Below are 14,775 nucleotides of genomic sequence, written 5' to 3' on the forward strand. Positions count from 1 at the left end.
TAGGATTAGGTATAGCTGCAGATCTAGTCTAGTTTTAGATGTTACCCATGTGGAGTTTGGCGTCATGCCCTTGGGGGCTTGGCCATGGTGGAGCTTGGGCTGCTCCCGGTGGCTCTGTGGTGGTGTGCTGGGCCGTGCGTGGCGCTCCGATGGTGGGAGCCGGAGGCGGACGGCGACGGCGCTACCACGACCCCTCAAATAAAGCTCAACCGCTCTCCTCTCGATCCGGGCGAGCTCGGGCCGGCTCTTCCTTCTCCCGGCCACCATGGTGGTGGAAAAGAGGAGGAGATCCTCGCCGGCGTCGTGGTTGACGGATCGACATGCGAGCGTCCCGGAGCAGGATTTCTCCTACGAGCGCAACACACGGCGACCGGGTTTGTCGCCGTGATCCTCGGTCAACAAGGTGACCCATCTTCAACCTCCGTTTTGGAGGCCCTCCGATCTATCTGCTGGTGCTCGACGCCTTTAGGAACCCAAGTGGTTCGTCCCCGGGCTCCTGGAGGTTGCCAGAAGCTGGATCCTCTCGCCGGAGTAGGGCTTTCGAGCACACAGCTCTCTGAGCTCGGCGGTGACGCCTCGAGCTCGCCGGCGTGCGGTGGCAGAGGCACCAAGGCACTTGATTGCTTTTCTACATTTCTTTCCAGGGTGCTTTCTGTAAATTGTAGGGTCTCTTCTTCAAATAGTTGGTTATTTAGGGCAAGAGATGACAAGGGACCTTGCTGTAATTTGTACCTGCCATATGTGCTTAAATGAAAATTGCTCCGCTGGGGTCGTTGACCCCGTCTCTGTTCAAAAAAAGAGTTACGATCGAACGACCTCGCCGTCGATGCAACGGTGGTCCAATCGACTGGATGGCTGTCTGTGTGTCTGCTCTGTCGCGACATGGCTGAGGACCAGCAGCTAGCTCACAGCTACCGCATTCAGTCGATTAATTAGATTAGGACCCGATCCCCGCTTGCACGGTTAAGTAATTATAAGATCACATGGACTACGTCGATTTGCATGCACGCTGTTAAAGTTTAATTACCGGGATCAACAGTAAAAACAAAAACACTACTCCGTAGCAAACTTAACCACATTGAGATCAAACACATCTAGCACATTTACTACATATGGAGGAAGTACTAGTGCAAGCAAAGAGAGGAGAAGCACATTCATCCAGCCAGGATGGACACCACAACAACAACACCGTGGTGCACAATTAAATCAAAAGTTCAAATTGATGGAAAAAGATCAGGTAGTGTATTTATATTTAACACTCCCCCTCGCGTCTAAGCTATATTTTAGCTCTTAGCGTGGGATCAGTGCAGGCTGCAGATATTTTTTCTTTTGTTTTTAAAACTGCGTGAGCAGGGTCTTGAACTTAAAACCTTTTGGCTCTGATACCATGAAAGATTGATGCACTAGCCAATTAAACCAAAAATCCAAACTGATGGAAAGAGATTGAGCAGTGTATTTATATTCAACAGTCTATATTGTTGTCGCCAATGATGTTGTGGAGGTCTCCGAGTCTGCAGACGAAGTAAGCCGGCGAGGTTGATCTCGAACATATGTAAGCCAACCATAAAGTAGACGATGCACGACCTTAATGGACGGAGTTTTGGGGACCTGCTTGTTAAATATAAATACACTGCACAGTCTCTTTCCATCAGTTCGAACTTTTGGTTCAATTGACTAGTGCAGCAATCTTTTATGGTACCAGAGCCAAGAGGTCTCAAGTTCAAGTTCATGCTCACGCATTTTAAAAAAGAAAAAGAAAAAATATTCTGCGCCCTGCACCGAACCCACGCTAAGGACTAAAATAGGCTAGACGTGAGGGAGAGTGTTAAATATAAATACACTGCCTAGTTTCTTTTCATCAGTTTGAACTTTTGATTCAATTGGCTAGTGCAGCAATCTTTCACTGCTCTCCTAGACGGTTGCGCACACAGTTGCTAGATGGGAAAAACTAGAGAGCAGCAACAAAATCGTCCTCTAGTTTGAAATCGATTCACGCAATGTGACACATGTGGCTTGGGGAGGCAAATGTCGGTGGTAAAGGAGTAAGCATGAACTCCTTCCCTTCTCACTCATGTAGTGTGAATAGAAGAGCTCACCTTATAAATCCCTCAAAGTCTCTTCCAAATAGCAATGTAGAACTGAACTTTACTCCTCTAAGTTTTCACCATGCTGCCATAGTGATGGATGTTGAGATTTTAGTAATTGTAGGTTATATGGGCTAGCTACTTGGGATGCAGCCTATATAGATACAACACATGCCGCACGCTTTGTGGCTTGATCTGCTTTCAAGGCCCCTTTGGTAAGCAAGATAAGAAAACCCTAGAAACAGGGAAAAGCATATGATTATGGTAAGAAACGAGATAAAAGGATTGAAAAACATAGAATTTTTTTCAGAAAACCGTTTGGAAAGCGGGGGTAGAGAAAACACATTGAACTCCATAAGCAAGTATGTTCATAAAGTAGCAGTCTCAGAAGCAACTTAATATAAGAACTTAATTGATTTTTTCGGTGATTGATTTTTGTATCGACCCTCGTTGATTTTTGAATTGTAAACTTTAAATATTCATATTTTTAATAAAAGGATGTGTGCATCAACCGATGCAGAGGCCGGGGCTCACCCCATTTCAAAAAAAAAGGACTTAATTATCTTGGTTAAGAACAAGAATTCATTCTTATCAACACCACAAATAACAATAATGATTCCAACAGCCAAATATTTATTTGCTCTATTCGACACTTTAACAGTGGGGCCCGTGAACTCAAAACATGAGCACTTACCTGAAATCAGACGAGTGAAAGTAAAAATCTAGCCACACACCTCGTTGCTTTCTCTAATTGGTCATGCGGTTAGCTTCTTCACATGACTGATCCATCCACTACATCAGCGATGGCTGGCACGGAGTATAGACATGACATGGCATGTACTCCCTCCATACATAAATGTAAGACGTTTTGGCCATTTTATAGGTTCACTCACTTTTAAGGTCTAGACGCACATATGAGGACAAAAAAATTAGAGATTGGCGATGCTACTGAACCGTTATCTTTTCTTTTTGGTTCAATCTGAACCGTTATAGTAGATTATTATCTGAATTTGGGACATTTTGTCCAAATCAGAATTTTGCACGAAAATACTCCCAGCAAGTTACAAAAGTTGCACTATAAAGTCACCAATCATGCTTTATGCATTTGTGCAATTTCATTATGTCTTTTTTTACATGCTGCAATATCTTGTCCGTCTTCACCCTTCATTATGTCTTTTTTTTCAGAATTTTTGTTTCGAGCTAATGGTCTTTTTGTCCACTCTAATTCATTTTCTCATCAATATCAACAATAACAAGAGCAAAGCAAAACCTTGTGTGCTACACTGTTGTTAGCTTGTGTTGGCACCTTGCACCAATGTGAAAAGCAAAGTTGTAGACATTCTTACCATCAAAGAAAAAACAAACAGTGGATATTCAGCAAACTTCCTAGTAAGCAGACACCTGACAACCGAAGATTGCTTGGAGTTGAGTTACTACTAATTCTATCCTGCCAAAGACTATGTCGATGCGGAGGGAGTATACAACTTGTGTGGTGTCCAAAATTAGTTATTCTCAACCCGTGGGAAACGGTGACTAGTGCAAAAAGAAGTAAAGCATTTAGCAAAAGGTCTTCAACTTCTATGCTCCAAGTTACAAAGTAGGCACTGACGTTCTCTTTTTCAACGGTTCGAGGAAACTGGCATGAGCACCTGTAGTTGCAACTCATAGCGTAGGTCAGCAGGGCAAATTTTCAAACTGCTTTCAGAGTTGATTGCTCCTCTTGGTCTGTGCCTGTTACCATCCAATCAAGCTTTGGACCCTAAGTTAAGAAAAAAAAAATGAAGTGCATAGTTAATATGGCTGTAGCATCTTTACAGTTTAGATGATCATGCATGAAATCAAAGATCTATGTTCCGTTACTGCTCAATAGTGGAACCTGGCTCCCCAGAATGGGATGCGTATGCAAAAAAGTGAAATCACAAATATGCAAATAAGAGGACTAAACTATGAGGCGTAGAGGTCACACTACCATATCCATATGTCAACAAAATACATTTTGATGTATCGTGCTAGCTAGGCATCAACAAAATACATGAATCCATTCAGGTGAAGCTTTGAATCATGGTTCATGGTAGTTTTAAGTTTATTACGATATGCAGTTGTGTACCTTTCCCTGACGAATAATGGTAGGATAACTTCCAGTCATGTCAACGACAGTAGATGGATCAGCGATTCTAGCACCACCATCAACAATGAAATCAAGGCCCTGGAATTCAAAACATTACAGCATGTCATGCTCTCCATCCAAGCCATCTACTTCCCACCTACCCTAGTGTTAAGAATGACCTGTAGCAGGGCTATACATAAAAGCAACTAACAGATGCTAACTATTCTGTGATTGTTTAACTAACCACTGATGACAGCCAATACTACCTTTTATACATTTGGTGATCCTGTGCATGCATACCGTTTGACAGTCACCGGACCGACAGTTTTACTTATACCTTTTGCTTAACTTACTTCCCTAGACCTGAGAAGGTATTATTCAGCACTCACCATACCATCAATTGATTGTAAATTACAATGCAGGATACAAATGATACAAAATGAGATCAAATGGCAACTCAAAATATGACTGGGATTCTCTACATGAAAAGCAACTGACACTCTAGACAACAGTACTGACCAGTGCTGAATTTCCCAATCTTGATACAAAAAGGTCGTTTGAGAAGTCACCGTAAGCTGGTGCAATAGTAAAAAGAAGGAAACATACCAGTGGCTCATAAATATCGGCAATGTATACCGGATCAAGTATCCATTCATCCTCTGACAGATACTTGACGCTGTAAACAAAGGGGCAAAAAGAGAATAACTAAGCCCTGACAACAAGATCAGCAGCATCTCAAGTAAAACATCTCCCTCACGTAGAAAGACCAAAACAGAGAGGGCATGTAGACTATATAATCAAATACTATGACTGCTGCAACATGCTATCACAACAAAGTTCCAGTGATAAAATGTCACATCAGGAGGAAGAAATGAATAGAGAAAAGTGGAGGTACAAGCCTACAACCAACCTTGTGCAGATCAACGGTTCTTCCAGATTTTGCAGTATTGCTTGACATATGGGATCATCTGGCATTCGAACACCAACCTGCCTCCTTTTCGCATATCTAGTAGATGACCCATGCTTGATGCACTGCTTGGGCAATTCCTTGGTCGCAGGTAAAATAAAGGTGTACTGAACATTGAATAAACAGGCAGGTTATTTGTGAAGTACGAGGCGGAGGTCCACTGTGAAGAGGCAGATATCCTTACAGGCCCTGGTAATATACGCTTGACCGCGCGGAAAATGTTAGCTTGCCCTTGGTTGGTACCTAGAGGAAACCCTGTTGTGTAGGTGTCAATGTCTCGCAACGAGCGGCACAAGATGCTGAGAGGCTGTATAATTAAAAGTTGGCATAAGAACAGAGTGCATTTGCAAAACAAGAAAATGTTCTCGGTAGTTGTGCCTTGCTCCAGAGTAGGCTTCATACGAAAAGGACTTTTTACTGTCTTCCATATCTTGCCTTTGAATCTACAATGCCTTTGATTCTGCATGAGAAAGCAGACAGATAGTGCCCATTAAACTTGAAATGTTTTACTTCATGTGTAAGACAGGTATCAAATAAGAATATACTGCTGACTAACCAGAGGAATCACTGTACCTGCGGAGGCGCTCAATAGCGTCATTGTTGCTCAGATCACAGACAATGGAGTAGCTGTAAAAATTTGAACCTGTTATTATTTGTGCTCAGCACAGCGCATTGTTCAGATAAAAATCTGAAAGCTTAATTAATAACTTCAATATCGGAGAACATGAGTAGACACGCATGCCATAAGATGGACAAACAGACAAACTAGCTGCCCATCAGTAATAGAAGTTCAGCTTCAGCAGAAACCAAAACTGCCCCAAGCAAAGCCTATCCAATCAAAATATTTTGTAGAGAACTTGATCAGAAATGCACAAATGAATGTTTATGCACGTTATCACCCATCCGTGCTTCAATTTACACCATACTCTGCATGCACGGGCATCAACTGCAACGCGAAATGCAGTGCGCACGGTGAATCGCGCTGCTACCTAAGCAATGACAGGCACACTCCCGGCATACGCTGTCAGGTTGTTCCACCGAGATAGTATGCGAGACCAACACAAGGAGAAGTGGAGGGAAAGCATCGACATATCATACACGGTGTCGGTAGGGATGACGCCGACGGCGCCGCTGTTGATGAGGTCGACGACGGGGTCCAGCTTCCAGAAGTCCTGGCCGGAGGGCTCCACCGTCACCCGCAGCATCCCGCCATCCCCTCTCTTCGCGCGCGCGGGCGGGCAACGCAATCGCCGGAGGAAGAGCCGCTAATTAGCCCCGGGAATCTGGAAGGAGGAAACGTGCGGAATGGAGGGGGGTTGGGGACGCACCGTGAACTGACGCTGGGAGGCGTACTTGAGGCGCTTGGGGTTGCGCTTGTGGACGGCGACGATGGCGGCCGAGAGGCGCGGCGCCCGGGGCGGCCGTGCGGGTAGGCGGGGCGGGGAGGCGGAGACGGCGCGGCGGAAGGAGAGGCGCGAGAAGAGGTCGGTGGCGGGGTTGGCGGTGGCGGCCATTGTAGTAGTGCCGGTGGCGGCCTGAGCTCTTGGCGCCGGGATCGGGTCCCCCTGGTGGCAGCCGGCTGTTTGCTTCCCACATTATCCCGATTTCTTTGGTTTTCATTTTATTCATTTTCCGCGCAAACATTATTTCCAGGGTATATCTATCGAGGTTGCTAAGGAATTTTTTTTTCCGAGAAAATGCAAATCTTGCATTTCATTGTATCGATAGAAAGAACAGACTTACAACTTACAAGCCTAAGACAAGACCGAACATCCGACCACTCATGATATCCAATGGTTGCAAGACACATTACAGCAGACGCCACCAAACTACCACCGGCCTAGATGCCATCCGACAAGCCTCGCACTTCAGGTGATGTCTTGGCCAAGTCGGGACGACCTCGAACCCCCATAGAGCTATCCAGATGGTGTGGACCATTCAGTGGGAGGAGGGGACCCCAACAGGCCCGAGAGACTTCCACCGACTGCAGAGGCCTCAAACCCGCCAGCGCTACCCACTACTTAACAATGATCCACCATTCCTTGTCGCACCCCTCGATTGTAGCAACATACACATGCAGCCATCAGGCGAGACTCGTCAAGTGCTTCCATGTGTTCGTGAGCAGCTGCAAGGATCCTCTGCGGTCCACAATCTATGTCCACATGGGCAATCATGTTGGCATGACGCTACCACATGTAGGAACTGCGAAATAGAGTTCAGGAGAGCGTCGCAGCCTCTTGCACCAACCAAAGGTAAGGCCTCCAAGAACTACGCCGCCAAGAAGGTAGCGGCATCAGTGATCAACAAAGATTTATCATCACTTGACCGAGCTTAATTAGCCACTGAAAATTGGACTTGGAGTTGCATATCTATTTAGAGTTTATTTTAGATTCACTTACTTTTATTTGTCTCTAATATACGTTTAGTGTATAGGTTCACTTATTTTGGTTTGTATCTAGTCCACTTTTAAATATCTAAAGTGTCTTATATTAGCGATCAGAGGGAGTACGATTCAAATTGATTTTCCTGTTGACTATGTGGACGGAGAACCCGCAATAAAAGATGGAAAACACAAGCGGCTCACATTCAACAATCAAACCTATGTTCACTTCCTTCCAAATCCTAAGAACAAAAGATTTATCCTAAGTTAAATGTGTTGTATAAAAGTGATAAAGATTGCAAGGGCTGCTCGACAAATACTGAGCATACCGAGGACCCTAAAGGAAACCATAGATGGTTGATCAAGACATCACGGTTAGGGATAATACAGAGTAAACAACATCTAGGGCAAGCACACCACCGCCAATATATGAAGCCTCGAGCTTGATTAATGCTTAGAATTATATATGTTACAATCATCAAAGAAGACGGAGTGGCTTATTAGGAAGTTGATGTCCCGATTTGGGTCACGGTTGCTTCCCATCGCATAGGCTGCTAGTGCTCAGACTTTTGTGAGTGTGACATGTCACAACTATTTTGTTAGGCCACCATTCTTTATCGGATTGAATCTATTGCGGGTACTGAAAAACGATAATTTTCTAAATTAACCCGCCATCGGTTTTATCGAGGAAATAAAAGTTACTTCACTTGCACGGATGCAGACGCCATCCCATTGGGAAGCAAATTGTGTGCCCCATGTTAGCTGACCCCATGAAAAGTCACTCCCTCTGTTACAAATTAGTCGCCGCATCTTTACTCTAATTTGATCAATGTACAGACGGTATCCAGACATGTTTTAAAGTTTGGGTTTACTTATTTTAGAAAAAGAAAAACACGTGCCAATTAATGGAACACAGGGGTATTGAAATGCTCATACAACTAAACCTAGGTCACGAGACTTCATCTAATAGCGAATGATGATTGATCCATGCGTTTTAGCTCACCATGACGAGCTCCTGAAAATATTTTGGACTTTTAGCGTAGAGTTGGCGATTTTTCTTTTTATAATTTTTCCAAGGAATTAAAAAAGGTGTGGCTAGTTTGGAGTCGACTGAGACGTCACTAAGAGACGTCATTAAATCACAGTTGCATTGTAACTCATGTATACCACGAATAACGAAACAAATCTAATGGTCTAAAGCACGTTTTTTAGTTGCATCGTCATTTGCAACTAAAAATAAATCAATTGACCCCAATTGCAAATGAAAAAACTCGGTTACAATCCAATTTGCAATTCATATGCACGAATCACGATGCAATTAACCGCTATAGGACTTCACTGAGCACTACCTTAGTTCTAAGCTAGATGAGAACTAGCAAAAGGACAAGGTGTTTCTGAACCCGAGATCATATGCTCCTGGTTGAATAAAATAATTTTAAAAGGGAAACAAATAAAAAATCTGAATTTTTGTACAATGAATATGACCAAGTGTATCACTGCACGCAAAAAACCTCCGAGAATAGACATATATAGTGGTCTATGCAAAAAAGATAAATCTGAATAATATATGCTACAAATCTAGATGTTCCAAACAACATCGTATTTTTCTTGCACAGACTATCAGGCAAGTTACTTCTTTTAGAGAACATCGTCATGTTCATTGTCAAGATTTCTTTTTTGCTATACTTTTCGATTTGTTTATATAACCATGATCATATGAGTTTGGGTTCAGAACTAGTTTTTCGGTAGCAAAACCGTAAAAATGTATCTCTGACGTTAAAGAAACCTGGCAGGCTTCGTGGGCCAAATAGTCTACCAAACATCAATGGAGACCCACGCTTGGCAGGCCGTGTTTCCTCCTTCGGCCCGGTGCGCGAGTAATGTTAGAGTCGCCGGCCTGTACGAGTACCTTCAACTTCAGCCGTGCCCTCGACAATTTTGCTACTCCCGAACCATGGGCACCGCCGCCGCCACGGCCGCCGCACCGCTGCTCGACCCCCAAGCTTTCGCCCTGCAGCAAGGCGAGCTGGACGGGCGCTTTGCCGACGCGGATGAGCAACCAGCGGCACCTGCCGAGGAGCCCGCGGAGGACGAGGAAGAGGAAGACGACGAGGACGAGGATTGGTCCGACGACGACGTGCGCGAAGCCCATGCCTGGCTGGACGCCGCGGAGGGCCCGGACGGCTCAGCGCGGATCTCCTCAACCTTCTCGGGCGCCGGAGGCGCGGCGCGGAGGCCGAACGCGCACGGCGGGATGCTCGCCCGCACCCTCCAGCCGCTCTCCAACCGCCAGCAGAAGCTAGCCTCGCACTTCCGCGCCGGCCCCTTGGAGGTACGCTGTTTCAGCTCCTCGCCTTGGATTACTACTGTGCGTTTTCGGACTCTGTGCTGAACATTTTTTGGGCGTATGCTATCTGGGAGCTAGCTAGGGTTCAGTGTTTTTTGCTAACTACTGGTTAGAGCTAAGGCTAGTAGTTTCGGCTATGTAAATTGTACGTTTACAACGTCACTCCGCAAACTACTTGAACTCTGGTCATGCTATATTCATTGTGGGGGTGTTGTAGTACTTTGCTGAGTATTTGATGTGGTGAGTTCTGAACTACTCAGGAGTGGGAAGGTAGAATGGACGTGGGGATGTCAAATTCCGTGACGACTGCAATAAGGGACAACGTAAGAGATTCCACGATTGGGAAAACAAGGAATATTGGGAAGGCTGATCGCGCCACAGTTGAACAGGTTTGCACATTTTCTATTGTTGGGTGTTGCTTATTTCATTCTCTGCTTGGTTAGGGATTCAGCCTGTACACTGCATATTCCTGTTTCAGACAAAGTTTAGTTGCTAGATTGTAAAATGCTTTGTTTGATATACAGGGATAGGAACTTTTATTCAAGTCATTTCAGCTCCCGCTCTACCTCCCAATGTAACATATCCCTGATTATATGTTGGTCTAAAATCTAAATGGCACCATTAGTCCACAGTTGACTACTTAACAAAAAGATGTCTAAATCTTGTTTGTAAATCTCATTGTATACTTTTAGCGGCCTTGTCTTCTTCTTCATTTTCTATTGCCTATTCCGTTAGTAATTTCATGACGAAGAAATTTGTTAGCTTGAATAGTGTTCTTCCTGGGACCTATTTTATTTTTGGTTATGAGTTCTCTTGACTGAGTAGGTACCATTGCTTCAATGCTGATAAGCGGTGGATGATCTGATCTACTCTATCCTCTTCTGCAGTTGTTTAGATAATATTTCTTGTCTTTGTGTCTTTAAGAGAATGTTCTATTGGACATGTGATTTGATTACTAGATTTGATGGTTTCATGATATTTCAGTTCTTATAGGCTGGACTTGCTTGCTGTTTCATCCATCTTTGTTTTATATATGCAGGCTATTGACCCGAGAACACGCATGGTTTTGTTTAGGATGTTAAACAGAGGTGTTTTTGATAACATAAATGGTTGCATTTCTACTGGAAAAGAGGTAACCTTCAATTTGCAGTGCATATGACATTACAATTTACATGTCTTCTACTACTTGCCAGTGTCATTGCATCTGCGGTATACAGAGGTCATCACTACTTCAACTGTTGACAGAAGAACATAGAGAATGCATCCAGAATTACATCACAAAATTTTTCTGTATATCTGTAACTAGATTAACAGACTCAATATTAACTGCTGCAGTTGATTTGTCTTTTTCTTATGTAGGCAAATGTGTACCATGCAACAAAAAAAGATGGCAGTGAGTTAGCAATCAAAGTCTATAAAACTTCCGTCCTTGTTTTTAAGTAAGATATTGATCTGTACTTGTTTTTTCTTCTAACTGGATACTCATTGAGAGCTACTGCAGAATGCTAATTCTGGACATTTTGCTGTACCTTTCTGTACCTCTGTAAATTATTTTGAGTCAAAAGAGTTTGCATGTGAATAAACTACATCATTCCTTGTTGCAGGGATAGAGACCGATATGTTCAAGGAGATTATCGTTTTAGACATGGTTACTGCAAGCATAATCCTCGGAAGATGGTAAAAACCTGGGCTGAAAAGGAAACACGAAATCTTATACGGTGAGGAATATTCTCCTTACACATGCTTTATTCGTGATTTGCATTCCAGTAATTTGGCAAGGTTTCCCTGGAATTCTTTTGTTATACTGGATTTATTTTTGTGGGAAAGGAGGATACACTTCGAGGCATAAGCTATAATTAAGTTCCCACCCTCTATATTTTTATCTTCTTTTGTAAATACTTCAACAAATGCTTTCAATTAGTTAGTCAAATAAAAAATGAAATAGGTTGTAACTTTGAATATCATGCACTTAGTATTACCCTTGTTCAGTGTTGGAGAAAAAGGAATCCGGTGCCCAAAGCCAGTGCACTTGAAGCTTCATGTTTTGGCGATGGAGTTTATAGGTAAAACTTGTGATAACATTTGTTTCTTTCAATGCCCGTAGAAATGGTATAATAAAACTACTTACTAATGTTCAAAACATGCTCATGGTATTATTAGTGCATTAAATAAATTGAGTCGGTTCTCCTTCAGGAAAAGGAGGTGTTCATGCTCCTCGCCTTAAGGACGCTGCTTTGTCGGATGATAAGTTGCGTGTAGCTTACTTCGAGGTACATGACAAAGATTGATTTGTATATCTAATTCCGTCATCCTTTATTTTGCAAGATGTGGATTGGAACTTTGGTCTGTACTATTGCAGATGTTACCATTAGTCAAATGAGAGAGTTGCAACTTTGTGCATGTTTGATTACTTTGGATGTCATTCACGTTTAACCAAAGGCAGCTCTACTCTTGCTGCATTCCTGCACCACATTTCTACAATTAAATTAAAATTTCCGGAGATGGATAAATCGTGGTTTTTAATGTGTGTGCAATGCTGTTTTTATGTAGTGACATGAGTCTAGGAGGATCTCTAGGATCACCATTGTCCAAATACAGTTTTTTTATGACTTTTGTTGCTGGAACCTAACTATAATGGTCACTTACGTTTCTACATGCCATCGTGCAAAATACACGAATGTGCGAGAACGCAACCGCAAAACTTAGCGGTTAAGCTAGTCAGGCAGTAGCTGTTCATTTGCTCATTTCCATGGTCAACATTTTCCCTTTACCATTAAATGTCAGCTGAATATGGTCTTACGAATTAGGAATACTTGTGGCGTACCATTTCCCTATATATTTACCGCAGCTTCTTTTTCAGATAGTTACAACGATGCGGACACTCTACCAAAAGTGCAAGCTTGTCCATGGTGATTTGAGTGAATACAACATTCTTTATTATGAGGTAGTTGGCCACTTTCGATTAAGAATTTTTTTAACCTCTTCTATCTCCCGGTTCTCCCGGTTAACCCGTTCTTGTTCCTGTCTCATTCTTATTTGCTTCTTGTGCAGGGACACTTGTACATCATTGATGTTTCACAGTCAGTCGACCTCGATCATCCTTTAGCATTGGATTTCCTCAAGGAAGATTGCTTGCATGTTAATGTGAGTAACAATTAAATAAAAACAATTCCAGAGATGTATAACTCGTGGTTTTTTTTTAATATCTATGCAATGCTGATTCCAGGACTTCTTTGAAAAACGAGGTGTTGCTGTCATGACAGTAACAGAGCTATTTAATTTTGTTGTTGATCAAAATATTGCTGATGAAGATGTTGATGATTACCTGGAGAAGGTATGTCGTTATTCTACTTTCAGTAATTACATTACATTGTAATAATCGATTTCCTGGGAACTATGCTCAAGTCGGGCACAGAACCTGATGGTTAACAACATTTGTCCTTATATCAGGTTCAGCAAAAGATTATGGAAAATGAAGATACAGATGCAAGGGATGATGAAATTGCTCCGACAGTCTTGGTGCAGGTAGGAATAGGCATATAATGTTAATATCATTATGCATTTCAGCAGCTTTGCCAGAAATATATTTTACAACAGGGAGCCTCTTCACTTCTTCAGTGACAGACACTAATATCTGAAGCATACTTTTGCTTGGTGCATATGTTTTTACCCATAAACCATCACTTTGCAAATATAAAACATGATATTTTTATATTTTTTTGCTTCATGGTATTGCCATTACTTTGGAAACTGTTATATCTCATATACTACAAAATTATATTAGTTCTACATATGGGGTTGAAGATATAGAGCGTGATCTTTCACAGATCTTTTATACCAGCTTTTGAAAACTACTTGGTGTTTATTTTTATGTATTTCTTACTCCTTCCGATACGTGGTATACTGTTCACTTGCTAATAGTTATCTCCTTTACTATTTTCAATAGACGTTGGACTATGTGAAGCAATGCGAGGCAGATATAGTCAACATGTCAGTGGCGCAACGTCCATCCCTTGGCTATGAACCAACAGCAGATAAGCTTTATGACCTGCCACAGCTAGGATTTGTGCGGGCTAAAAACGAGCCTAGCGAGAAGCAGCAAGAACAGCCGGCACAAGATACACCGGAAGAACCCCTGGACCTACAGAATAAGTGCTCATTGGAGGAGAACAAGGAGGAAGATGAATCAGAAGAAAGCGAATCTTGCTCTGGTTCTGACGAAGACGGTTCGTGGCAGGAGTCCACCAAGTTGGGGCCTGAGGAAAAGAAGGCTGCTCGGAAGGAAAACAAGAAGAAGGTGAAGGAGGAAAAGAGGGAAACCCGCAAGACGAAGATCCCCAAGGCTGATAAGAAGAAGCGGAAGAAGATGGCCAAAGCCAAGTGCAAGCGGTAGTGAACTGCTGCAGGCAAAGGCACATGGCTCACACCATCAGTTTTAAGTTACAGACAGTTGTTATACGAATCTACTTTCAGTTAGCACTTTATCTTCAAATGGAAATGTGTGATGTCCCCAGTCCTCTATAAATGTATTATTACTTGGAGAACCTGTGCTGTAAAAGATATATCAGTTCGCAAGATTACCAGATCTTTAATGTTTTTTTCGAAGTAACCATATATTTCATTAGACAATCTGGAGATTACATGTATGGTCATCACTCGAGACAGACATGCTTGTCAAACGAACTTGCACAACCAAACCCACAAGAAGTAAAACTAAATTTCACCATTGGAGAAATTTGTACCTTGCCAATTGTAGTCCACCATCGTCCTCCGGGGCCACCAAGGAAGTGTCAATAAAAGAGACAAACATCCGCCATACCCAGATCTGGAAGAGCACCGAAAAAAGAGGCAAATATCCACCATACCTAGATCTGGGAGAGCACCTTCGCA

General features: G+C 42.8%; 1 protein-coding gene and 1 pseudogene across 1 annotated transcript; one reads left to right on the forward strand and one right to left on the reverse strand.

Moving 5' to 3' along the window:
* Positions 1–3,402: 3,402 nt before the first annotated feature.
* LOC124697823 lies at positions 3,403–6,787 on the reverse strand (annotated as a pseudogene).
* A 2,705-nt stretch (positions 6,788–9,492) lies between these two features.
* LOC124697824 (serine/threonine-protein kinase RIO1-like) lies at positions 9,493–14,475 on the forward strand. Its single transcript, XM_047230360.1, has 12 exons — positions 9,493–9,870; positions 10,146–10,274; positions 10,925–11,017; positions 11,245–11,324; positions 11,490–11,603; positions 11,875–11,948; positions 12,079–12,155; positions 12,746–12,829; positions 12,937–13,029; positions 13,112–13,219; positions 13,336–13,410; positions 13,832–14,475. Exons 1-12 carry the CDS (start codon positions 9,493–9,495, stop codon positions 14,276–14,278), a joined length of 1,752 nt encoding a protein of 583 aa, XP_047086316.1. The 3' UTR covers positions 14,279–14,475.
* Positions 14,476–14,775: the final 300 nt, after the last annotated feature.

The sequence above is a fragment of the Lolium rigidum genome, chromosome 3, assembly GCF_022539505.1.
Source record: "Lolium rigidum isolate FL_2022 chromosome 3, APGP_CSIRO_Lrig_0.1, whole genome shotgun sequence".
NCBI lineage: Eukaryota > Viridiplantae > Streptophyta > Magnoliopsida > Poales > Poaceae > Lolium > Lolium rigidum.

What these genes read in the sequence shown, in the direction of transcription:
- LOC124697824 (XM_047230360.1), top strand. Translation starts at nt 9,493, where the DNA reads ATGGGCACCGCCGCCGCCACGGCCGCCGCACCGCTGCTCGACCCCCAA. An exon ending in ATCGCGCCACAGTTGAACAG is followed by an intron (nt 10,275 to 10,924) that starts GTTTGCACATTT and finishes TTATATATGCAG; the next exon opens with GCTATTGACCCGAGAACACG. An exon ending in ACTTCCGTCCTTGTTTTTAA is followed by an intron (nt 11,325 to 11,489) that starts GTAAGATATTGA and finishes TCCTTGTTGCAG; the next exon opens with GGATAGAGACCGATATGTTC.